Source organism: Aspergillus pseudodeflectus (genome assembly GCF_044049435.1).
Source record: "Aspergillus pseudodeflectus strain CBS 756.74 chromosome Unknown BJX68scaffold_1, whole genome shotgun sequence".
NCBI classification, from domain to species: domain Eukaryota; kingdom Fungi; phylum Ascomycota; class Eurotiomycetes; order Eurotiales; family Aspergillaceae; genus Aspergillus; species Aspergillus pseudodeflectus.
Window position 1 is genome coordinate 234565 of NW_027263777.1, and position 24637 is coordinate 259201.

At 51.5% G+C, this 24637-nt stretch overlaps 6 protein-coding genes and 1 non-coding gene across 7 annotated transcripts; 1 reads left to right on the forward strand and 6 right to left on the reverse strand.

Moving 5' to 3' along the window:
- Window positions 1–2219: 2219 nt before the first annotated feature.
- BJX68DRAFT_2754 (FAD binding domain protein) lies at window positions 2220–4725 on the forward strand. The gene is made up of 3 exons (XM_071047852.1): window positions 2220–2358; window positions 2434–4349; window positions 4407–4725. Exons 1-3 carry the CDS (start codon window positions 2346–2348, stop codon window positions 4416–4418), a joined length of 1941 nt encoding a protein of 646 aa, XP_070905442.1. The 5' UTR covers window positions 2220–2345; the 3' UTR covers window positions 4419–4725.
- Window positions 4726–7153: 2428 nt separating this feature from the next.
- Window positions 7154–7225, reverse strand: BJX68DRAFT_t11. The gene has a single exon. It is a non-coding gene; the product is annotated as a tRNA-Gly (tRNA).
- A 247-nt stretch (window positions 7226–7472) lies between these two features.
- Window positions 7473–8414, reverse strand: BJX68DRAFT_2771 (uncharacterized protein). The gene is made up of 2 exons (XM_071048266.1): window positions 8070–8414; window positions 7473–8005 (listed from the first exon to the last, which is right to left on the reverse strand). The coding sequence occupies exons 1-2, from the start codon at window positions 8205–8207 to the stop codon at window positions 7658–7660; spliced, it is 486 nt and encodes a 161-aa protein (XP_070905443.1). The 5' UTR covers window positions 8208–8414; the 3' UTR covers window positions 7473–7657.
- A 743-nt stretch (window positions 8415–9157) lies between these two features.
- BJX68DRAFT_222333 (homeobox domain-containing protein) lies at window positions 9158–11447 on the reverse strand. The gene is made up of 3 exons (XM_071037965.1): window positions 10650–11447; window positions 9829–10530; window positions 9158–9776 (listed from the first exon to the last, which is right to left on the reverse strand). Exons 1-3 carry the CDS (start codon window positions 10749–10751, stop codon window positions 9624–9626), a joined length of 957 nt encoding a protein of 318 aa, XP_070905444.1. The 5' UTR covers window positions 10752–11447; the 3' UTR covers window positions 9158–9623.
- Window positions 11448–16964: 5517 nt separating this feature from the next.
- Window positions 16965–17405, reverse strand: BJX68DRAFT_260192 (uncharacterized protein; the record flags this gene model as incomplete). The annotated part of the gene is made up of 1 exon (XM_071043838.1): window positions 16965–17405. One exon carries the CDS (start codon window positions 17403–17405, stop codon window positions 16965–16967), a length of 441 nt encoding a protein of 146 aa, XP_070905445.1.
- Window positions 17406–17998: 593 nt separating this feature from the next.
- Window positions 17999–19927, reverse strand: BJX68DRAFT_251434 (alpha-amylase; the record flags this gene model as incomplete). The annotated part of the gene is made up of 9 exons (XM_071042384.1): window positions 17999–18280; window positions 18377–18617; window positions 18667–18813; window positions 18872–19034; window positions 19082–19310; window positions 19364–19472; window positions 19521–19636; window positions 19685–19723; window positions 19778–19927. 9 exons carry the CDS (start codon window positions 19925–19927, stop codon window positions 17999–18001), a joined length of 1476 nt encoding a protein of 491 aa, XP_070905446.1.
- A 146-nt stretch (window positions 19928–20073) lies between these two features.
- BJX68DRAFT_2836 (glycoside hydrolase family 31 protein) lies at window positions 20074–24256 on the reverse strand. The gene is made up of 7 exons (XM_071048908.1): window positions 23353–24256; window positions 23127–23281; window positions 22829–23059; window positions 22474–22755; window positions 22266–22394; window positions 22034–22204; window positions 20074–21976 (listed from the first exon to the last, which is right to left on the reverse strand). The coding sequence occupies exons 1-7, from the start codon at window positions 23698–23700 to the stop codon at window positions 20305–20307; spliced, it is 2988 nt and encodes a 995-aa protein (XP_070905447.1). The 5' UTR covers window positions 23701–24256; the 3' UTR covers window positions 20074–20304.
- Window positions 24257–24637: the final 381 nt, after the last annotated feature.

Consider the following 24637-nt stretch of genomic DNA (forward strand, 5'->3'; position numbering starts at 1 on the left):
TGAGGAATTAGCTTATATATATTTGTGCTTTCTTGGATTGGGGGCACGGGGGCGATGGAGTTTAGGCCAAGTGCCAAAAATCATCAGAAGCCGCTGACAGGCCAAGAGGTCTTTGAGTTAAACGGAACGTGTTCGAAAGTACGTTAGCATTGTGCCTTGAACTCTTGGAGTCGTTGTATGCAGTGTGAGTTCGGTGACCTCGGCGGCCCCCGAGGAGCTTGTAACGGCGCCGATACACAAAGTGGGAAAGTCACGCCCGTTAGTAAGATCAGATAAAAGATGTGGGGTTATTGGCCAGACGATACTAGTACTAGCAAGATCGATTCGAGAGTCGAGAGTCGAGAGACAACGTGAACGGAGAAGTGACTCAAGACTCTCGAGCCTGAGCAGCGCCACCAGATAAGCTCAAGTGCTCGTATGTTTGATAGAGCGCAGCATCCGCCAGTAGCATCATGCGGCTTGCAATGTGTTTTAGAGTTGCCCCCGAATTCGATGGAGAGTTGGAGACCTAGAGGGCTTTAGTCTATCCCGACCTCGTGGGACAGTGCTGGCCCCATCATGGATGTGGAGAAGATGCAATCATGTACATATCGTCAGCAAGACGATAGACGATGAGCTCACACTCACGTAATTGTCTGTCGTTTTCGGGCAACATCCTTGCTGGTGTCGTCTTTGGCCCAAGGCAAGAGTCGATTGTCCAACATCGACGTCGCAGCCCAGGCCTGGTCATGTTCTTCCCGTATATGCTGCGGGAATCCCTTTCTGATTGATAGATATGCTGCATGGCTGGGGCGGCCGACATCGGATGCCCCACATGGTCGCTCTCTCCGCTTCGTCTCGGGACCTCCTGTCCACTTCTGAAGAGGCAACTGTGAGGAAAAAGACAAACATGCAGATGATTCTAGTAAGTGCCTGGTATATGGCTCTTGCCAATGGATATACTCGGAACTGAAAGCAGGGGTAACTCGAACGGTCAATAAGGAGAACCGAGACATTTGCGGCAAAATATTCCCGCAAAAATAACATCTGACCGTAAAATTACCGAAGCGAGTTATCTGATCCGCCATGACACACATCAAGGGGGTCACGTGTGACACATGCTCCTTTCCAGAAGCTAAAAAGTCGATTAGAGATGAAAACGCCCGACCTCCTACAGAGTATCTACATGACAGAGCGCGAAATATCCCATTTAGATATATTACGTCCACTATTCTCCCATAGTTATAAAGAACCACAGCCTCGGGCGAAAGGGGGCATTAGCCGAGGAGGGATCGCAACCCTAGACGCGCAATGGATGAAGCGGGGACTCATCAGATTAGATCAGTAACCATACTGTAATTCAATAATCGGCTGCCCGCTGCCAGGCGACATTCCGCTGTGCATCAGACCACCATGACGGAAGGGGGTTTGGTTTATTTTTGTACATCCCCCTGAAAATACTCGTATGACCTGCCAATATCTTGCTCCCATCGAAAATAGGCGGCCTGTAGGATCCTTCCTAGACTAGGACTCGGAAATCCGTGATCGAGAAGTGCGATACAGGCTGAACCATTGGAGGAGCGAGATATCGGAGAAAGCCGCCGTCTTCTCCACGGAGTCGTTGACGAGAGTTCCTATCCCGAAGACTAATGGGTAACGGCCGAGGAGAAAAAGAGATTATTATCTTTAAATTATTAGTGGCATCTCAGTCCTTGTTAGACATTGATATTATTTTCCAGAAACAGTTATCTCTGGCGTTTGTTGAAGTCTCCGAGTTCCGCATTCGGCACCTGGCATCGGCGGAAAAAATACATGGTATGCGCTGGTAATGACGTGAAGTGGCGAGCCGCAGCCAGCTATCCTCAGAACCTTCGACTCCTTATCAGATGCTCGCCAAATTACACAACATCGCCAGCTCCAGTCGACTTTTGAAACCGACCGCAAATCTACCCTCAAAGAAGCAAGGGATTGAAGGACTAGAAGCCCCTAAAGCTCTAAACGTTACGCCCTCGTTTCCTAGCGTCGCGGAACCAGTCTCCCGGTACCGGTTTGCCCCAGCCGACAAGACTTTCCGCCTCATCCCACCCCATCCACTCTCATTACCGAGCAACATTCACCCTCTGGGATCCCGTCACAACTCCTATTCAACATCTGTCCTACGCTCTGACGACTTGCTGTGGTGTGCACATGCCGAGAATCTAGCCTCTTGACTCCTTTTCTCAACCGGTTATTCTCAATTATCCTTCTACTCTTATAAAACCCCCCACCAGATTAGCTCTTTTCACACAGTTACCGAATTCTCAGCTTCTCACTGTTGACGAGCGCTCAGCGCGTATCACTCTTTCGGCTTGATTATTCGTCGGTTTATGTTCGCAATGGGTTAGTGGTCCTCACCTTTAGGCACTACGTGGAAGTCGAAGCGTCAATGGCTAATATATACCTTAGGGCACGCAGTGGTACCCCAGACAGCGCTGTCGCCGCGAACTGCGGCCGCAAGGCCGACATATACTCACCGTGGAGAGTCTGGAAACGTCCCCGTATCATCGACCTCCCACCCAGATAACCCCGTCCCGGAAGAACCTCGAGTCCGCTCGCTGTCGGTTACCACGACGAGTTTCGGCAGCCCCTCGCTTTCGTCCCAAGAAACAGAGATCACAGATTTCGATTCACAATCGCCCTCGACACCGCCCACAGAACCCTCAGACCTGGAAGATGAGAAACAAATAGAGGATGGTTCAGGGCGTCGCCGGCGAGCCTCCACCGTTCTCATTTCACAGGGCCCTGATGATATGAGGCGCGTGCTGGAGAGCGTAGGAGCGGGAGGGACACAGAAGCTTCAGCCCATGTGCTGCGGTGGTGGATGCTGCCGCCTTCAACCGTTAAACCGAATCGAGGGACCTATTTCTCTGATCAATCCCGTCACGCCGCCAGACAACAAGGCCTTCCAGAGCTTGAAGCTGAACGTCGATCTCCTCACACTAGACAGCCCACTAACCAACATTGCCCCCTTGCCACCAAAGACAGTGTCCTTTTCGGGAATTCCCGCCTCCGCGTTGGACACAAACTTTGGGCCTGCCGACCATCCTCCTCCTTTTGTTAAACCTCACCCTCCTTACGACGTATACCGAGCCCCCATTTATCATGCACGGGAACTCACACAGCCCGGCGCCGAGAAAAGGACATACCACTTTGATATTGATGTAACGGATTATCCTGCGGAAAGTGGAAACGTTGACTTCGTCGTGGGCGGTGCGATTGGCGTGTGTCCTATGAATAAAGAGGAAGAGGTAAACGATGTTTTCAACGCGTTGGGTATTCCCAAGGCCGTCCGCGACAAGAAGATTCTTGTACGCACATCCAGTGGCCGCTGGCCAACCATCTGGGGCAAGGACGAAGCTCGGGAGTTGATCACAACCCGACGAGAATTGCTGAGCTGGTGCTCCGACATTCAGAGTTATGCCCCAACCAAGGGGTTGTTCCGGTTGCTCGCCGAGTACGCCAGCGACCCGAGCGAAAAGAAGATCTTGATGTTCCTCTCAGCTGCTCAGGGCCAAGGCGCCTTTTGCGATCTCCGCACCAGCTCCCACATCACTGTCGCCCAGTTACTCCACGCCTTCCCCTCCTCTCAACCTCCTCTAGATCACCTCCTATCTGCTCTCAACCAACTCATGCCCCGCTTTTATTCCCTCTCCCAAGACCCTCTTATCTCGTGCAAGAGAAAAGGCACACAGTCTCGCCGCCTCGTTGAAATCGCCGTGACAGTAGCCGAGTCTGACGACTGGAAGGGTGGGCACCGCACAGGTGTCGGATCGGGCTACATGGAACGTCTTGCTCAGCGCGCCATTCAGGCTCAAAACCAGGGCGGCGAGCCTGGAGACCTTGGTCTGCACGTTCCTATGTTTCGAGGCCTGATGGCGAACCCCCTCGCTAAGCGATTTGCCTCGGACGGTCCCATGCTGCTCATTGGCGCTGGTGTTGGTATCGCTCCATTCCGTGGATTCGTACAGCGCCGATTGCAGTCTGCAAACTGTGCGAATAAGGTCTGGGTGTTGCAGGGAGTACGCGATTCGTTGCTCGACGAGCTATATCGAGGCGAGTGGGGCGTGGAGGAGGACAAGGTGCGCAAGGTCGTTCAAAGCCGGCGCGGCGAGAGCAAGTACGTCCAGGAAGAAGTCCGCAACCAAGCGGATCTAGTTTGGTTCGTAATCAACTCTCTCGATGGACGTGTGTTTGTCTGCGGAAGCGGCAAGGGCATGGGCGAGGGCGTTGAAGCGGCGTTGGTGGACGTTGCGATGGCCAAGGGGAACCTGAACAGAGAAGAAGCCGAGCTTTTCTGGGCAAACAAGAAGGAGGCTGGGCAGTATATCGCGGTAAGTTTTTAAGAATCATTAAGAAAAAAACTGGATGAGAAGCTGACAGCGAAGCAGGAAACGTGGTAAGACGGCAAATGTATGATAGATGGATTTCTTGGTCTCGAGGTCGGGCTCGGGGTCGGGCTCAGCGGAGATATTAAATCCGAGCTGCCCTGGACTTATCCCCGAGCTTTCGGAAAAAGCATCAACTTCGAGTTTAGCGATTTTTGTTCTCCGATGCTGGATTTTGTCGGACTGCTTTTGATAAATTGTTTTAGATGGCCGGATAAGTATATTGCTTGGGATTTACATACAGGAGTATATAGGCGCATCAATCGGACTTGTTAATATCGATCTCAAATCAGAAGTCCTTCGTAGAGTCAATCAAACATGCGTTAGCCTTACACTGATAGCAGTCAGACACTGCTTGTAATAGAAGTAAGCTGCAATCATTTTAGATATCAGGTGTGCCCTTCTAGGTTTAATGGCCGGGCACAACGTGTATCAGTTGAATCAGCCACGGGTATTCAGTTTGATGATACCTCATTTCAACGTCGACCTTTGAAGGTCATTAATGCAAACTCCCGGCTAAATCAGCAACTATAATAAGTGCTAGGTTTCGTATTGGGAATCAAAATTCATGATATCCAGTCTCAGAGAGCAGTAGGAGAACAAGTGAAAAAGTACCAAGTACCTAGGTAGACGTAGTGCTTGTCTATTGGAACATCATAGATAATTGCGAGTGTAGCAAGTGTTTTTCTTTACAATTCTAGAGCTGGACTAAAGGTGTAAGTAAATCTTGAGCTACAAAGTAAACGACAAGGTCAGGGTTGCGAAATCGTCTGTAGCAGCAAGTCAATATCCCAACGTATTGACGCGGGATGTTGAAGTGTATAACACAAGATGTGGGCTTCAGCTGTTGTCTTCACCCTCAACACCGTCAACCTCTTCAAATGTGTTGAGCACCATTTCACTTCTTCTTGATCATTGCATGTCTCTCAGTTCGTGGTAAGTATCATCCAGACCCTAGCCTTCGATAGGTTTTATACCCGTCTGCTTGTCAACAGCTGGATTGCTCACCTACCAGGAGGGGATAACACATGGTGATGTCCTGTGTTGAGCACCCCCACTACAACATCGTTTCTGCGATTTTCAAATCCAACATAGGTTTGTTCCGTTATCCACCCTCACGGTCGACGCCTCAAGAGACTGAGCTGACTCGCCTCTTGTCACCACCGGGTAAAGGGCGTGCTGCGTTAAGACACAATCTAACCACCCCAAAGATATCCCTGCTCTTCATCCCTCTTTGAAGGTATGAATCCTTCTTCTGATAATCATCATCTGATACCAGTGACTGACCTACCTACGTGTCCTACTGCAGGAATCACACAAACCAACAATGCCTTCGAATAAGAAGAAGCCGACCACTGAGCCCTCCCCCCTCTCCTCCACCGCAATAGCAGCATTCCAAACCTCCTGGCCAATCTACCACTCGCAATGCCACCCGCTCATTGATCCCCTTCTCCGCTACATAACCGACTTCTTCCCGCTGAGCCCCAACCGCCCATTCTCCTGGTTCTACGCCGACACCCCGCACCGCCGCCGCCTGCTCAACGCTCTCATCTACAGACTGCAAACGGGTCTCCGCGAGAGCAAGACCTGCGCGTTCCGATTCGATAATGACTGGGACCACGATGTCTTTGTGCATGTGCTCGCGTGGTGGTTCAACGACCCTGCTGCGGTGGAGGTGCGTGAAGCTGTGGAGAAAGGAGTCCATGCGGGGGCGGTCGATGTGGAGGTCTTTGATAACGGGGTGAGCTATAAACCTCAAAGGGTTATCCACTGTTTTGAGCGCGCGTCTCCTCAGTTTCCGATCCCCGGCGTGCCGATGAAGATGGTGGATTATTTGCCCGGGTCGTTCTATGGGGAGGCGGGTGGGGGTGCGAGGAAGGAGTTTCTGAAGGCGAATAGGAAAAGGGAAAGGCTTAGTCGACTGGGAGAGTTGGAACTAGAGGCGATGGACACGATGGAGTTTATCGGTATGCTCAAGGCCATGGAGTTTGATTGGGAGGATCTCGAAGAACTGCTGGACTATGACGAGTGAGCGAGAGGTCTTGATCTAGTCCTTGCTATAGGTGATGAATGGTGTATTTAGACAAGAGACTGGTGGAGAGTAAGTACTGCTTTCAGAGTAAGTGATTCCAACACAGTACCTACCTATGTCTTTGGCTCTTTGACGCTAAATTGCATCTTTCAGAGAGACAAACTGTCCTTTGGCTAGGCTCCATGATAACATTAGTCTCCACAAAGCTCTGGATCTTAATTTCTGGAAGTTATCGGGTCTTGTAATAATAGAGGGTCTTCCAAATGATAATGGTCGATGTCTATATTATACCCGGCCAAAAATAGCATAATTGAAAATGAAAGCAGCCCTGTATTATCCCTATAAAAGGGAAGGAGCGACAGGATCATACCTTATGATAGGAAAATAGGAAGGAGCGAGGTCGAGACCAAACTGGCAGGCACTCAGCGAACTGGACGTCTTCCATCGCTCCTTCCTCCAAGACTGCTGGTAATGCGACCTGAATGAGGAAAGAGCGAACGATCGCAGGCAAAAATGGCAGGCACGCAGTGGAGCATACCCCGGGTCGCTCCTTCTGAAAACTAGAGTTCTGTCGACCGACTGTCATAGCAAATATCCATCGGACCTGGATCGCACCGACCCGTCCCGCAGTCGGCTTTCGGCTGTCACTTCCCCGCGATTTGCAAAGGCGATCAACAGCCCATACCAAAATGAATAAATGGCAAAAAGCCAATCAAAATGCATCAACCGCGAGTCGAACGCGGGTCCCAACCTTGGGAAGGTTGAATCATAACCGTTAGACCATTGATGCCTTGTTGTGGTGGTAGTACGAGCTAAGTTGATTGATGAGGGGTAGAAGTGGAGGCTAGCCTGTGACTTGGAGTAGGTGGCGGCCGCTCTAGGGCTTTTTTCCGATCGTGGCTCGCAAGGTGACGGGGTCTCAAATATGAGTGCGCTGGCTTCTATGCCTCGCTTCGGATATTCCTTCTTTGGAATATGTATGCGATGATTGTCTACCTATTTGGGTTATCACGGATTTGGGCAGATGGAACGATTTAGTAGGAGTAGTAGTGTACTATATCGCAGCAAACCTTAAGTATAGTCTTCGCCGCGCATCAATCTCAAAATCATATGGTGCCCTATCATCTATGTCTGGCAGTGTTGCATTGCCGGGCCGTTATGCCGCCAATAGATCTCGCATTCCTCTTTGCTATGAGCTCATCCGGGTGACGTGCACTCCCAATTATCGAGGCATACCGCCATTGCAGCTCGCCTCGCTGTTGCAGCAGACGCGAATGCCGAAACCAACGAGCCCGATTCGCCGGAAAGGGTAGCCAGGACATGCAGATGCCACACTGAAACCATGGGACCAGCCACAGCCATTTTGGTGTAGCCGCATATGCGGAGTTGGGCTCGTTTCCCGGTTTTGGGGGGGCGGCTGGCATGCTAGGGGGTTGTGCGGGCAATGGCAGTGAGGCAGGTCGTTTTGGACGGTTGGTAGTAGTCTGCTGGACTTTGGAGATTTTGAGTTCTTTTTTTTCCGGGCTGAGCGGTAAACTATATCCAACGTCCGTAAGCAGCACGTACCACTCTGTCTATAGTGTCAGCCCTAAACTAGCAGAGTGCTACTCCTGGTCCACGGGGGTGGTACCTACAGACAAGAGTGCCTCAATACCGGGACGAACCCTCCAATCGGAGGGCATTGAACCTTCTCCCGCGTCCGCCAACAGACCCCGGCAGCAATAGCAACAGTAACAACATAACAGAGCTCCCCCTTGCTTCAAGGGTGACATCGAGGATCGCGATCGGCATGCATTGGCACCAGCCCTCGATTAGCCCACAGTGGCTGGTTCATCCATCAGGGTTCAGGCACGAAGAAAACCCAGGGCTAACAACCCGCCCACTATCCCTTGCTTGATGCAGAGATCAACTGCACGTTCAGGCCCTCAGTTGTGCTACACTATTCACCGTTACCGTTAGACTTGCCGAATAGCAGGTAAATAGTATACTGATCCTTCAGCGTTGATGCACTATCCGACCTGTCATGGTGACACAAAACTCTAACCACATCGAGTCAAGGTTGCGAGTTTGAGAAGGCGGGGGCAGACGCCTCAAAAAATGGCACACCAGAAGAAGACAAAGAAGGCCCTGTGCTTCATGCACGAGGGATGGGAGAGAAATAAGATTTGCGGGACCTTGGAAATTGCATGATTGCTCGAGTTGCTGGCATGTGGATGTGGATAAGTGAGTGGCCTTGGGTGGCACGGACTGGTTTTGAGCTTCGCTTCGAAAGAATTGCAAATAAAGACCTTGGGATAATAATACGTATGCCTAAAATGATCGACTCGGCATGTCGATCTGGCGATCTCGAGTCTCGTGTCCAAGCTTTGACTCTGCGAGCTCTATCTGAACAAAGAACCTGCCCCAAGCTCGGACGTCAGGGCCATGTGAAAGAAAGCTGGAGTCGGCAGTTGGGCAGACCGACAGATCTCTATCACCGAGCTAGTACACCCATCTGACTCGACTCCTGTTCCCAACTCCACAGATCTCAAAACATCAGCGGAGAACCGTTGACTTGAAATCCGTGCCTTACTTTTTAAGTTTTCCTCCACTAGTAACAAGTGCACAAAAAGCTTCACCGCAAGTCTATTGCGGTGTTAGTGGAGCGGCAGTCCATGCCTGAGCACGGTCGACTCTACATGCATGCCAACACCACGCTTCTCTAGTATTAGGACCGCAGTCATTATGATGCTCAATTGCCATGACATTTGCAAATGTTGTAGTCTAGGACATGGTCACATAATCCATACTGGTACTGTACATAGAACATAGTTGCTCGCAACTGTAATGAATAACAAAGAATACCCAAACACCTTTCATGCATCGGCAATTATTTAGAAAATTGAGAGACTCTCCCAGTAATATGCTGTAATGCGCTGAAACCTGTTGACCCATGCAAAGCGCAAAAACTCGATCTGAAAACAAGCAGGGTATCAAGAGTGCGTCTCTCGGCTGTAGAAGTGATATGGAAGGAAATTCAGAGAAAAAAAGAGGGGGAAAAGAGAGATCGTGTCTATCCTGCTGGGCCCCGTAAATCGTAATGTAGGTATGTGTGTAGGTGCATGTCCCTTGCGGTGCGGTTCTAGAAAGGTTGAGCTGGCCGTATAATCCGAGTTCCTATTCCAACATGTTTCCCTCCAGTTGATTGGTCAGAGTCTCCGGTGAGGTGATGACTCGGAAGGTGTTTGCTCCATATCACTTAGAGGAGACTGTCGTTGCGGGTCCAGCTCACTCCCGTTGCGCATCTGATTCCGCAAGGCAGGCAGTTGGCGTCTCCGCGCATTGATGAACCAATTACTGATCTAAGCGCCAATTAGCATCACGCGTAGTCATCCAGAATCATGGAAAGCTTACCTGACTGATTGTAAGACCTGTACGACTCATGAACATTTGCTTATCCTCCTCGCTAGGGTAAGGATGATCAAGATGCTCATGAAACCAGGCTCGGAGAGTGTCGGTGACAGGCTTTGGCAGGTTGCCACGCCTGCGCTTGTTCTTGGGATCAATAGGGTCTCCCAAAATCCCAAAGTTCGACTGCGGCGCGTGTGACAGTGCGTGCGAAGGGGCATGTTCCGGATCGCTTTGGTAAGCCATATGTTGATAAGGATATCCCATCTGAGGGTGCATAGGCGCGGTTCCATACGCCTCACCCCTTCTGTCCATCGGGCCAGTCAACGAAGCTGAAGTGTATCCATGAGACCCGACAGACCTGGCGGCGAGCTCCGGTCGTGAATGGTCCCTGGATTCCGTATAGACGCCCATCCCGCGCTCAGGATATGACTGCAAATCGCGGATTGGTGGAAGCATGGGACTCGGGCGTGAAGTGTACCGGGGGGTCGCATCAGTGGCGCTTGGAACGTGCGCAGGGGTTCTTGGGTGAGGATCGGAGGCCCTTCCTAAGTAATCCCTGTGATCGAATGGCGTCTTAGAGGACGATGCATATGGAGGGCGGAAATTATTCGTCACATCGTGAGATGATGTCGGACGTTCGCGCGGTTGCCGAGAGGTGTAGTATGAAGTCGACTCAATCTCCTCGTGTAGGTGAGGCGGCAGCAGCTGCGAATGCGACGTCAGTATGTTTACTTCTTTTTTTCTCATGCTTTCCGCCCCGTCCGGTTCACTCGTTGGGCTGACGGTCAGCGCTAAAAGATGGGGGTGTGTTGATTCCCTCCTACCTCGCGAAAAGACGGTAGCGCCTGGTTGTCAGCTGGAAGTCCGCTTGCATATGAGATGGCCATGTTTTGAGAACCCCCACTCCGGTCACGGTACTGGGACATAGACGACGGACACCGTAGCAACGAAAAGACAAGCCCGAATTTGTGGAACTAGGCCGGCGCAGTGTTGTGTTTGGTGTTGTTTGGTGTTAAGGTTGGAAGAGGATTCCAACACAGAAGCCGTCCCGCGGCGTGTAGTACACAGAGTCAGCGTTGTCGTCCCACCCTGGAGGTATTATTAAATAGTAGTTGTTCGGCGTGCAGGAGACGAGTGATAGGGAGTCGCGATGGAGTAGTGTCGCTGCTGGAGAAGTATGAGGCGGATGGGAGGCGGATTAGAGGGTGGGGGAAGGTAGATTTAAAGAGGATAGAGGGAAAGAAGGGGCAGTATAAGGCACGAATAATGAGGAAGGGGATGTGGAGGAGGAGAGAGTAATAACCAGAATATCGTGAAGCAGGAGCTGAGTTTAAAAGTACCTGAGTCGAATCGAATTGACATTTGCCTGGCTTGATGACGATGATGGAGCAAGCTGAGTCCAACCAGGGAAAGGTTATGCAAGGAAATGGTCTCTTTCCGTTCCTTTTCTTTTCACAAATACAAGCAATCCTGCGCGGCGATTTGACTACATTATTCTTGCCTCTGCAAGTTCCACTTCTTTCTTGCCAGTTTCCATTCCTCTTCTCCTTCTACAGAGTGCTCTCCAGAGCCTGCAGAGCGCTGTCCAGAGTATTCAGGTATGACATGCAAGGGAAAAAAAAAAAAAAAAAAAAAGAGGGAAGACTGAGATTTGAAATTAGCAAGAGATTTTTGGAACGCTAAGACTCAATGCTCCCAAGACCGTCATCCGGACCCCGTAACTGAGCAGCAACCAGATCCATAATATTTAGCCTGCTGGAGAGGCCATTCTTGGAACACTTGCGAGCAGAAGGAACAGGGGGGGAGATCCGAGAGGGACAACCGACGATCGTACTAGTAAGTAGTGCGCAGTGGAGACTGTAGCCACAAGCTCCATTTATTCCCAAATGCTGTCAACAAGCGGGTGAGGGGAAACATTCATTTCCTTTTCTTTTTCCCTTTTTTCTCAGCCAAAAAAAAAGTGAGGGGAATCCTGCCTGAATGAGGATTATTTGATCATTATTAAAGTGAGTTTGATGAATCGGTTCCTTCCATCTGGGACGCCCGCGGTACCTTAAAGTTGCCCTTGACAGTCGCGCCAAGGCATCTTTACCTTCGCAAGTCATGGGACGGGGAGGCGATCTCAGGCGTCGCTGCAGGCCAGATGAACTGTTCATCGGGACAGACCTGTACAACATCCGCGCTGTCGATGGTCCTAACCGCGTCGCAGCAATAATGTCGTGTTCGACGCCCAGAGGGTTTCGCAGCAAGGTGCTGACCGAGGAACCATGGCTGCCACATTCTTCTGTTCGTCTCTTTTCTTTTTCGCCCGTCCGTTTTGGGAACCATGCATCGACAACTGTGGCTCCAGCTCGGACTTTTCTTGCACTGCAGAAACCCTTGTGACTGCATCTTGTTTCTTTTCCCTTTGCTAGCCCTCCTCGCCCTCAGCCTACATTCGCCCCCAGCAGACGACAAAACAAAGCTGAAACTCTCGTCTTCTTTCTCAGACTCCCAGCGGGCGGCACTGTAGAATTCCGGAACCAAGCTAATATTCTTCTGGGACTGGCCCCCCCCAGTCAACGACGCGACGAGCCAAGCTTGTCATCTAGTCAGCTCTTAATAATCCCTAACACCCCTGGTCTCGAATGAGCTACTATTTCAAGGTTCCCAGTAATCCTGCGACATACCCCATATGGACTGTTCTATTCAAAACTTTTTTTCGCCACCCGACGGAGTCAGCCCCATCCAGGCCTTGTGGATTGTTAATTGTGTACGGAGCATGTATATCTGGAAGCCTCCCTGCGTTTAATCCAGATGAAAAGATCATGTTTTCCACATGAATGGGTCGGAAAATGAAACACCAGTGGTCCTGGAAAGGTCGTACAAGGCAGCTGTATAGTTGTGCGATAGAAGGCACCTGTCGAGTGTCAATGTGCTTGCCAGAGCGGGGCTGCTGCTGGCAGGAGTATTTGAATTCCGGGTTGATGTTTCCAAGCGAATCAGGTCAAAGGTTAGGAGCGAGAATTGCAACAAGAAGCAAAGGGTCCAAACAAAGGCAGGGAGGGTGAGGCAGATCAGCGGCTTTGGGGTCCACGCCTCCACTTGTCGAAGTGAGAATATATTACTGCACACTTGCAAGCTTGAAGCCACAGAAATCATTCTGGCAGCAGACGGCGGCTGCAGAGGGAACTCCTCTTTTCACACTTGCAGCAGATTCCAATAATGAGAGCGCCGGCTCTCGAGTCCCGGGTGTGGAATCGAACGACGGCAATGGCGCTGAAGCCGCTGCAAGGTGGCAGGTATCTATTATTCGTGAGATCCCCATCGTTGCCTAGGGGCGAGTCATTCATCATCGATCTTCGGGGCTCTGCTTCGAGGAAATGAAGGAGGCAAATCTCACTGAAGGAGGAGCTGGGTTAGGTTGGTCTCGGATCTGGGGCCAAACTCGAGAAAATGAAATGGATTCCCAGGACGGGCGAATCCCGATCGTCTCCTCTCTCCACATCTCCTTGACATTGAATATGTGCCTCGCTTCTAAGGCTGCTGCATACTGCACGCCGGCGAGACAGTCCGGGAATCCTGTACACTTACTAGACCGTCTAGGAAAGATCCACGTCACTCCCTGCAGCTAAACAGTCTTCTTTAAGGCTTCGAGTCAAGGTTCGGAGAAATACTACAGAAATGCTGCTCTAGCCTCTGGGACAGCGAGTCGGTCGGGACGGCGAGAGTCCGACGTGGGGTATAGTGGTAGTACGTAGTAGAAGCCTTTTTTAGATACGTACAACGACGGCCGAAAATTTTGACTGTTCCACCCTGAGGCTGGCAGGTCGAGAAAGGCAACGACCGCGATAAGGCAAGACAGGCCAGTCCAGGACTCCAGGACCATTGGTGGGTTCAATCATATAACATGCAAGATCCATTGCCCTATGCATATGACATCTCAGCTTGTCAGCGAGGAGGCGGTGGCTGCTGGAAGAGAACTGTTAAACAACGGGCACTGTGGGAACAAGGTGCTGGTTCTCAATTGCTGCGCCTTGGGGACGACAGGGAGAGAAAACAGGGAAACGGAAATCGGAGAGTCGGATCCGGAAGGTGCATCACGAATTGGTTTTGGATGGCAGTGGATGGGGCAGTCAAGTGAATCACGAAAGAGAATCAGTGACACTCCCCCGGGGACTCGGGGTTGAGAATCTGGTTCCAAAGCCCGGGTCTGACTGAATTGACCCCAAACTTTGAGATCCAGCTTGTTACAAAGCATAACGAAGGAGCCACGAGCATGACAGCCCGGCCGAGTGGTCAATAACATGGCGGCGTCGAGCGCTATCTGATAGCGGCTTTGCGACGACCACGAGGGATCCCCAGAGTGGATCGTGTTGGCATTTCGCTCGACAAGTTCAAGGATCATAATAATTTCAGAAAGTCACAAGAATTTCATGATTATTTCGAGCGTGGCTGCGATCATGACTCGATCGAGGCGATGACACGCTCCACTCTGTGGGACGATCGATAGCGGGAGCCCATCACAGCCTCCAGCCTTCCGATGGGCCGGCTGCTAGGATCTCGACGATTTCTTGGACTTCCAACGCGGAGTTCGGACTCCTACAACAACAATAACGCCAGACAAGGTTCAAAGAGAACAAAGACTGTCCGGAGCGCTCCGTCCACTTTCTGCTCTCCGAATACCTTCGCAAGTCTCGCCGATGCTACCAGCCTCTGGTCTCGTATCTTTGGGAGCGCCATAATTGGAAATCGAACCGCGTCGTTACCGGCGGCGGATGATGGCAGACAGAAGGATCAAACTTTGTTTTTGGAGAATTCAACGAATTCTTCGCTCCAGCAATGCCGGCATTGGCATCCTCGATGGCCTCTCGCGTGCACGCTAAACGAGACAAATCCTCGTGGCCCCATGATCCGCACCAAGTGATTCGCCCGCGTACCCAGCCTAATTTTTTTGACAGACTCCATTGAGCCACCCTCCTGTCACTCTGTCACTGGGGACGAACCACTCTGCTCTCTGGTAGCCAATCTCCCGACCCAGGGCGCTGGACCGATCTCAGCTCCGAGCCACAAAGATGAAGTGGCGAGTTTTCCTCTCAAGGGCAAGATCGAGCGCGTATCGGTGCGTATTCAAGGCCACTTTCTTCATATGACGATTAACGATGGTAGGATTGGCGTTTAGCGCCCTTAGCCTCAGTTACCCACAGCGTGCGCCGAAATCACAGACTCTCCATCCTCGGATAGCACCTCCGTGCGCTCAAGAAATGGCGACAGGGGAACCCACTACTGTAACATTATTGCATCCGACTTTCAAGCCACCGGGGGGATGACGTTCTGGTCTGACACGTCCTGACACTTCCCTGACAGGCTGTCACTGACACTGGCAGGGGTGTGCGGGATACCCCCATCAGGCCGGTCCTGTCATTTGACTGCCCATTTGCTTTTTCTTGACCTCCGCTCCTCGATTTTGGGGGGAAATATCGCCAGAATGAAGAATCCAGATGGCAGAGATAGCCTTTTGCCAGATCCCAGATCGTGCAGAGTGCAGGGATGCAGCCAGGGCGGCGATCGATGCCGAAGTGCTGCAGCAAATCACAGCGGGCGCCGGCCTGTCTTTTTTTTCACAACAAATCCTGTGAGAAGCCTAAGCAAACCTTGTCCCAGGGGTTCGTCTGAATTGGCCAATTTCTGGTCTGTCTGCCACCACTTATTGGCTAGCCCTCTGCAGATCTCGCCTGCCTCGGTCTTTGAGCAAGCTTGCGACTTCCACATCGGGCGCACTACTGCGAACTGCTGCAAGCCTGCACCATCGTGACTCTGACTCAAGCTCTTGTCGGATGCAGCCCGTAATTTGTCATTCCTATCATTCTTCTGCTGCAGTGCCAGCCCCAACGCCCGTTGTCCAATCTCCCCTTCTGGTGATGCTCCGGACTCACATCGAGGACTCTGAAAGCCACGGTATTGCGGCGCTGACATCATTGGTCCTCCCCAGCAGAAGGATCAATCTTAGCCTCCCAACCACGAGTTTGGATTGCTTGATAGATCAATGATCAAATTAAATTCTCCGAGGTTTTGCCCGCCTTAGCTGTCCACGTCTCTTTCCTGAACGAGACTGGCTCCTCAATAGTTTGGCGTTCTATTTGCATTGCATCCCTAGCTCCACGACCCAACGCCTGCGAACCAGATGGGAAACCAGCGGGCTTACCCCCGCTTGACCAGAACAATGGATGATGGCAGCTGTGGATTGCATGTCTTGTAATTATCTGACAGATATCGAAAAATAGATGAATCATCATGCAGTCCCAGCCAGATTCCTTGTTTTCAGAGCCCCCTTGAAGAACGGAGAGACTCCGTCGGCATGCGCACGGATGATCGACGGCCGATAATTTACCCTGCAGCAGTTCATCTTCGGTTCTGGGTGGGCTCAGAATTCGAACCTGGAGCTCGGGTCCGTCCACTTTCCTAGAACAGATATGACGGCCGTTGTCGAGTTCTTCACAGAAGTAATAGTCTTGTTGTGGCTTCTAGGTTCTCCAAGCTCGGCATAGTAGTGGCACACTATTGGGTCCTAAAGGGGTGCGCCGGTAGAGAGGGCCACGTTGTTCCAGGAAACCAGGACATCACTCAAGTTCGAGAAAGTTCTTGGGAGCAATTATTTCATCGGCATTTGAGTCTCACCGTCCCTCAGCAGCGGCGGATTGTGCACCTTCCTGTTTGGGCATACTTGGCCTGACCCGTTGTTTGTCCTTGAGCTTCGCACTTGGCGTTCCACGGATGCTCCCTTGGATCCTCATGTTACCAGAGTTCCCTTCCGACAACCATCCCTTCCGGTCATTTCTCGAACGTAGGCCTCCCTGGATCGATCCTGGCCAACTCCGTGATATTTCTTTGGCCTCTAGCATACGGAGATGAAGTGACAGGAACTTCCATTTGGAAAGATATGGGAATCTCCTTTGTGTTGATAGACACAAAGATCATCAGTGATGAAGAACGACGACTGAGATTTGAGACGCAACGACCACAGCCACGTGTTTTGATTCAGGGTAATAATGGTGCGAGACTAGCCGTTGATTTTGACTGTGGGTGTCTAAAAAGTGACTTCTAGATTCATCATGGGGCTCGTACAAGGGAGTCTCCCTCAAGTTTTAACCACGTCTGGGTCACCTCAACGGTGTCCAGTTTGTCCCTGCAGCTAGTTTGACCTCGCCTGCTCGTTTCCCAACCAGCCTACTCCAGAATTCGGCCGTCCCATCCGGGACGAGTTCCTCCACCTCCAGCGATACCAGAGCATCAACAATCCACTCCTGACACCTCCTCTTCCCGTCGCGAGGCGCGGCTTCTGCTCGGATTATGCTCACGACTCGCCGTCGTTGATCTGCCGTTAGATCGACTATTTTGGCCATGCCTTCGGCCTGCATGGTAGCTAGATCTATGCCTTCGCGAGCGTCAAACTGATACCATAATCGCTCCAAATCGATCACTTGCACATGGAGAAGGTCGCCGAATGAAGCGCCGGACTCGCGGATCGCAAAGCCCCAATGAGATCGACTTTTGGCGCTCAGGCCGGGCCCGCATACTTCGATCAAGAGCTCATAAGCCATGGTAGGATGATGCTGTTGGCGAGTATTCTAACGTCTCGGCGTTAGACTGCGACGAGCGGCCTCTCTGCCGGCCGGGTGGGTATCTTTAGGACTGACCTTATGAGCGATAGTGCTCAGTAAAACTGCAGCGACCGGATGGTGGTCTTTGGACTTCAGATCTGTAAAGCGACGATCCCCGCGTCTAGTGCCGACACGTGCTTTCTTTCGAGCTCATACGCGGGGTCCATGATTATTTGAAATAGGCACCTTCATTGACATTGAATGCGCTGGCGCTAAATAAGCGCCACGCCTTCGACAGTAGATTTGAGCGCGAGAGCTCATTGGACAGCGACATCCCATTTTTAATAATAGTATTCGGTTGGGTTCGGAAAATATCGAAAAGCAAATTCTGGCTTGGACACAAGAAACAGAAGGGTTTGCTGACGGTGCATTACCAAAGCTTTGTCCCTGTCTTTATCACCAAGTAGATACACAAGTCTCAAGTGTTGAAGATATATATTAGTGCCTGGACCAAACCAACAAATGCACGAATAGTATCTTAGGAAATAACTCCGATGTCCTCAATGATGTCCAAGATCCATAAACCTATTCTCTCACTGGCAAATCCCACTTCCCTCCAGACCCGCGCTCGGATACAGGACACGGGGTAAACCACCTTTCATAGGTACAGGCACAGACCCGTCCGAGTCTACAGTGAGACTCGTGCACGAGTAGATCTCTGTCAACTCAAGACCTGCCTCGTATCCCGTGTTCGGAAGAGAGAGCGTGTATGAAGATCCGTCGGCACCGGCATTGGTGAGGACGGTGATGATTTGCGTCCCGGCGTAGCCCTTGCGCATGGCGATGGTCGAGTCGTCTTGGTAGATGGGCCAATTCTATCGCCGAGATGAAGTTATTATGAGCCCGTCACTGGTGTTGTTTATGATTTGAAAGAAAAAAAAAAGGTGCTGTGCAAAGGTCGGGCGGCCTACCATATAAGTCAGGTACCCCTCGTCCTGCCCGATAGCATGCGTACGGATGGCGTTTGATGCCGCGACGAGCTTGTATAGCTCACTCTCGGTCGAATAGCCCGAGAGCCAGGTCGCTTCGCGATTGTAAGGGTCGTTGCCGCCTGAATAGTGCTGCTCCTGGCCGGCGTAGATCATGGGGATCCCGTCGGAGAGGATGAGAAAGGCGGCGACGTTTTTGGCGAGGGACATATCGTTGGTGTACCTAATTTACTCAACACGTGTTTTTGATTGGGTATAAGGAGAATGCTTACGATGCGAATCGGGGGTTATCGTGGTTTTCAATGAAGTTGCCGAGCAGGGTTGAGTCGGCGCACGTGTACTTGACCGTTTCAATCATGTTATAGAGATCGCTTATGCTGCCCGATGGCGATTTGAAAGCCCTTAGAAGCGGGTAGTAGCTTTTTTTTTGACAGTTAGCAGGATGCCTACCAGCGAAAGAAGGGAGGAAGAGGGTACATCGGGTAGTTAAGCACGCCGTCGAGGTGATTTTGGTACGGGCAGGTGTATTCTGGGTCGCCATCGAAGATTTCGCCAACGCAGTAGACGCCAGCTGCGTCGTTGAAGCCGTCCCAGAATTCCTTCTGAACGTGCTTTGCGGTATCAACGCGGAGGCCGTCGACTGTTTGATGTGAGCTTGCAGAATTGACGAAGAGGAGGGCGTCTTACTGGTGTAGTTTAATACCAAGGATTCAATCCAGTCATACCAGTAATCTTGAACGTCGGTCTGGGCGGTGTCGAGATCAGGAAGCGGGACTGAGTTGTCACCAAGCCAGCATGCCTCAACCTGTGCCTGGTCCTCATAGTTCTGGATGAAGCAGGGCGAGTGGAAGTACTTCTGTGAGTTGAACGGGCTGAAGACGCTATAATCGACAGAGTCAGGAGCTCCGTTGTAGCCCTACATGATGGTCAGCTGCGCGTCGCGTAGGCATAGAGTTCAGTGTCACCCACCATATGGTTAGCAACCACATCGACCATCAAATACATGCCTCGGTCATGCAGAGCGTCGGCGAGAGCCTTGAGGTCGGCCTCCGTTCCGTAGTTGGAGTTGAGGGCGTATCTGGTGCCGGTGAGTTTCCATCATCCTCTGAAAACGAAGAAGACCTACATGTCCTGCTGCCAGTAGCCATGGTAGGCTTGTCCGTATGGAGTGTATTGCTCGAGCTGAGCAGTCACAGGTGTTATCCAGATCGCCGTGAATCCCATCCCCTGGATATAGTCCAGCTGTTCTCGTTAGTCTTGGTCCAGTAGGAACGAACGGATGCCATCTACCTGGTTGATAATCCCCCTCCATGTGCCACCGCAGTATTGCTACACTCGTTAGCGCCGCGTCAATTGATTGTTGGAATGATTGCGAAGGCTTACCCTGACGCTGGTATCGCACTCAGCAGTTGTCGAATTGTCTGTACGGGCGAACCGATCGGTGAGTAAAAAGTATACAGACTGCGAGCGCCATTGCGCAGGAGTGGCCGCAAGGGCGGCGGCCGCGAGGGAGAGAAGAAAGGCCGATTTCATCCTGGTCTGAGCCCTGCTCCGGCATCTGGCATGGCTGGGCCATGACGCCGGTACTTGTATCCATTTCTCTTCAGGCCTGATTCTGCATGCTGCGATTAACCTCCAGTGATTGCCGACTCTGGCCTCTGTTGCCTGTCGGAGTGGCCGACGCCGTATGCGGAGATTGTCAGGGGTGGGCTGTGGATCAGCAGGAGATCCTTGCAGAGCGATCGACCAATGCTCATTGGCCTTGTCAGTAGGGGGTATGAATCGTGGCAGCGATTGCTCCAAATGCCGTTGCATTCTACATAAAGAGTACCACTGATGCCACTGGCGGACTACTTGATTAAACGAATCTCAGCCCAGCCATTCACACCCCAGATCACTGCCATCTTCCATCACCACCTGAGTGTCCAATCTGGCCCCCAAGCTCCGTCGTCCGCAAATCCCTCCAGCCCCGTTACAAACAGGACCTGCGACACAGCGTCATAGCGAGCTGGCACCTGCTGTCCGTCCAGAGTTACTGATGACGGCTCGTTAGGGACACCTAAAATGGTTACATTTGCCAAGGGATTGGTTTCCTTCCAATCGCCTCTCGCCGAGACGCTTAGCCGCGAACCAGACACTTTGAAATCTACTTCAAGCGTGGCGGGGGGGCTGATACTCTCTCCATCATCGAGGTACAGCTGTCCCGACGCTGTACCGTCAACGCTCAGAGCCGCCAACAAGGCCCAGGGTGTCTGACGAGCATTCCTGACGGTCAATGCTACTCCTTGCATAGGAAGGACGCTACCTCCCCGAATATAGACTGGAATATGGCCTAAAGGAGCCGCAATTGTCATGTTCACTCCGGGCGCTGCGTCGACTGCGGTCTGCGTATACCAGTCGTACCAAACCTGGCCTTGCACTACGCCAGGGAAAACACCGCGAACAGTATCGACGTGGGGCTCGAGAACCGGAACAACCATGATTGACGGTCCAACAAGGAATTGAGTGTCCACAGCCGCTAAAGATGGCTCGCTCGGAAATTCCCAGGCAAGTGCTCGCAACACGGTGGAACCATCAGTATGCGCATTGTTCATCAAAGTGTAGAAGTACGGTAATAAAGCGTATCGAATGTTCATTGCCGTCTTGGTTGCATCAATCACCGACGCCCAGCGGTATGGTTCCTGAGAGATCGCCCCAATCTGGTTGTGATTCCGATAGAAACTGAAGAACGCGCTCAACTGCATCCAGCGGTTACAAAGTTCCTCATCGGTATTGCCACTAAACCCGCAGGTGTCGACTCCAAACATGGGTATACCGAAGAGAGAGAACTGCAGAGCTTGGGAGATCGAGAAGTACATAGACCACCATCTGGAATGGTTGTCACCACCCCAGTGACCCGCCCATCTCCCAGATCCTGCAAAAGTCGAGCGGGCGATGATAAACGGACGTTTCTCGGGGTGGATTTGCCTCAACCCCTGGTAGGTCGCACGTATGCCCATGTGCCCGTAGAGGCTGTGGACATCATATTCCTCATAACCATCTACGTGCGTCGCGTTTGGCGAAACAGCATGAACAGCAAGATCATGGCCAGCGTGGACATGATTAATCACATACGGTGGATGGTTGACATTGCGGACCCCGGGCGTGGGTGTTGTACGCAGGTATGAGGTGGTGGTAGACGGTGTTGGGCTCTCTGTTGCCGACGCCTGGCTGACGGATGCTGCAGAAGCGGAAGCTGCTTCGGTTGCGTTGCTCACTTCGAACCCCTCGGGGTACTCATACACTCTGTTTTGCGGACTCCCAGGTAATTCAAAGGGCGGATGAACAGGATTCAATGCTCGGTATTCAGACCCACAACTTCCCACACAGAAAGACGAGACTTCGCCCATGTCATACCAGACTCCGTCGAAGTCCACATTCTCATGCCAGAGCACAAGTTCGTTGGCCCAAAAATTAGCCGCCTTCGGATGATGCCAGTCTGGGTAGACAGTATACCCAGGCCAGACCGCTCCCACGTAAAGGCTGCCGTCTGGGTTTTTGATGTAGAGGTCGTCCGCAGCTCCTCGAGTATAGGTATCATACCTGCTAGCGAATCAGCTAAACCTCAAGGATTTATGGCTATGCGTGAAAGGGACTTACACATCAGAAGCATCCTCTGGGTTTGGGATGTATAGAGCCGCGTCAACAATGGGCACGAAGTGACGCCCACCTGTGTGGAGTTGGTCAAGGAAGACTTTTGTGTCATTGTATGAAAATCGGCGCGGGTCATTAGTAAAGTCTCGGTAACCATGCATATAGTCTATGTCGGCCCTGAGTAAACGTCAGTCAGGGTAAACTACGATCTATGATAGACATCCAATGAGGTATGTACCACAGGTATTCCAGAGGGATTTCAAATTTCTCAAAGTTTGCAAGCACATCCGCAAATTCCGACCAGTTATTGTATCCCCAGCGACACTGATGGAAGCCGAGAGAATGGTACGGAACCATGGCTGGAAGACTGCATCAGATTGTCTTGTTAGCATAAGAACGAGATCATGAACGTGGTAATACCAAACGGGAAGACAAGGGAGCAGTACCCAACTGTGCTGCGTTGATACTGCTTAGTGACGTCTAAAGCAGTTGGACCGGAATAAAAAGTGAGGTCAATACTTCCTCCTATCGTTCGCCAAGTCAAGCCCCGTGGGTTCATAACCACCTCCTGGCCATGAGCATTCCTCAGGAACACCCCATGTGAATAAGATCTATACTCTTGTGTAGAATTAGCCTCACTGATTTTGGCATAGGTATGCTCGCCAGTCAGTTCATCGACTATATGGTATCGTGTGTCGAGATAGAATGCATGGTGTCCATAGATATTCCTAAAGAACATGCGACAGATTAGCTTCAACTTTTGACCCAAACAGATAGCAGGCATGACGTATGAAAACACACCAATCAATTGGATCACCAATGTCTGCCGCATAGGTAGTAAGGGTAGCGTTTCTTAGGAGTCGCAGTTGATTGATGCGCTCCCCCAGCCCGTACAGGTTATATTCCTCTGGTAAAGAGGTCACGAACTCGATAAACTGATCCTCAAATACTAGCACCGAGCCTGCAGTGTCGAAAAGTACCTCACCTGTAGCTCTGCGGGCCACTTGGAAGTTGAAACTGGGCTCGTTTGACCTAAATACAGCCTGTTAGTCACTATTGACCAGAATAGTTTGTACCTCTCAAAGAAAGGGCAGAGGACCATGTCACCGAAAAGTCACTCGAATCGGAGGAACCGGGAACCGCGGTTGAGCGGGGTACCAATTCCTCTGGGAGTATAAACCACGACGAATTCGAAGCATCCACATAGGTAGGCAGAATTTGTATATTCAAGCGGTCGGTGTCCTGGAATTGCACCTACGAAAAGCATTCTTAGTCCGGCGATTATGCAGATACACATTTGTTGAACCACATCATGGAGGGCATACTTCAAGCGTCAATGACCCGACATCTGTCCCATAGACATTGCAGGGTTCTCCAGCCAGCTCCAAGCTCGCAGTGAAGCCGCTGGAAGTGTGGAGCACATTGGACGTTTTATATCCGGGACAGACGGACTGTACATTCACGGCTTCCGGGTCGTCGATGTTGGCGATAAGTGTGGCCCCAACATCAATCAAACGAACATTCGCATCAGCGGTTTCCTGATTCCATTGGGCCGCTGTAGTCACGGCCGCGTCTGCTGGCAGGGGTCGTAAGGGATCCTGGAGAATCTGAGCCGCCCCAAAAGCCACGGCTAGAAGCGTTGCCCCAGTGGAAAAGTGGGTGAAGCCGACCATGACGGGACGAAATGAGGTCCACAAATCCAACCGTATATAGGTTTACCAACAATCGACAATTATGGCCTGGGCCCTCTATTTATCTTGCGAAAGTGTTTGTATCAACAAACAAGTCATCTGCCCTCTCATTAACGCTGTGGCACCTCCCTAGGGATGGAAGGCTGAAAGCACTGGAGATTATCCGTCGAGTCTTTGAGACGCAAGGGGAACCTCGTCTGTGAGACTCACTGCAGTAGCATGGGATGTTTGGGGCCTGATGCGGGGTGAGGGGGCCGAGGCAGGTCTGGGCTCCGCACCACAAACATTCAGGCGAAGAGGGACGATCCTCTGATGATGATTGGTCACTTCTCCGATAAAAGACCGCTGAAGCAAACATAAAGACTCAAGTGGTACTCCATAATGGTGGCCAAATCAATGGAAGTGCTAGAAATGAATGCATGGAGATGACCTGAGAATGTATTCACTAATCTGCTGATGACGACGGAGGCCGGTCAAGGCAAGCGCCCAAGCGGAGAAGAGACTGAGGACTAATCACATGACTAGACGGCTCCTTCCATGACACTCAAACCCAGAGCCCAATCACCTCCGGTGCTACTAACCTTGAAAAGTTACCGGTGAAGCCGATCCCGGATTGAACGAGAATCAAATCCAATTTCCCCAGTTTGGTCACAAATGAAGCTCCAATCTGTTGATTGTTGCACTGTCTCCGACGCCTGCTATCTCATCCACTTCGGCTTCACCAACGCGAGCTCGGTGTTAGAGGTGAGTCCCATACGTTGTGAAGTTATGGCTTGTCTGAGCAAGCAGGCCGGTCTGCTGGACCTCGAAGTTCGCCGTCAGTATTGCGGAGAACTAACATTCTCCATAGAGCCGCGACTCCGCGAGCGGAGTAGATACACGACTGGCGCCTGCGGCCTGCAGGCTGCAGGCCATAGTC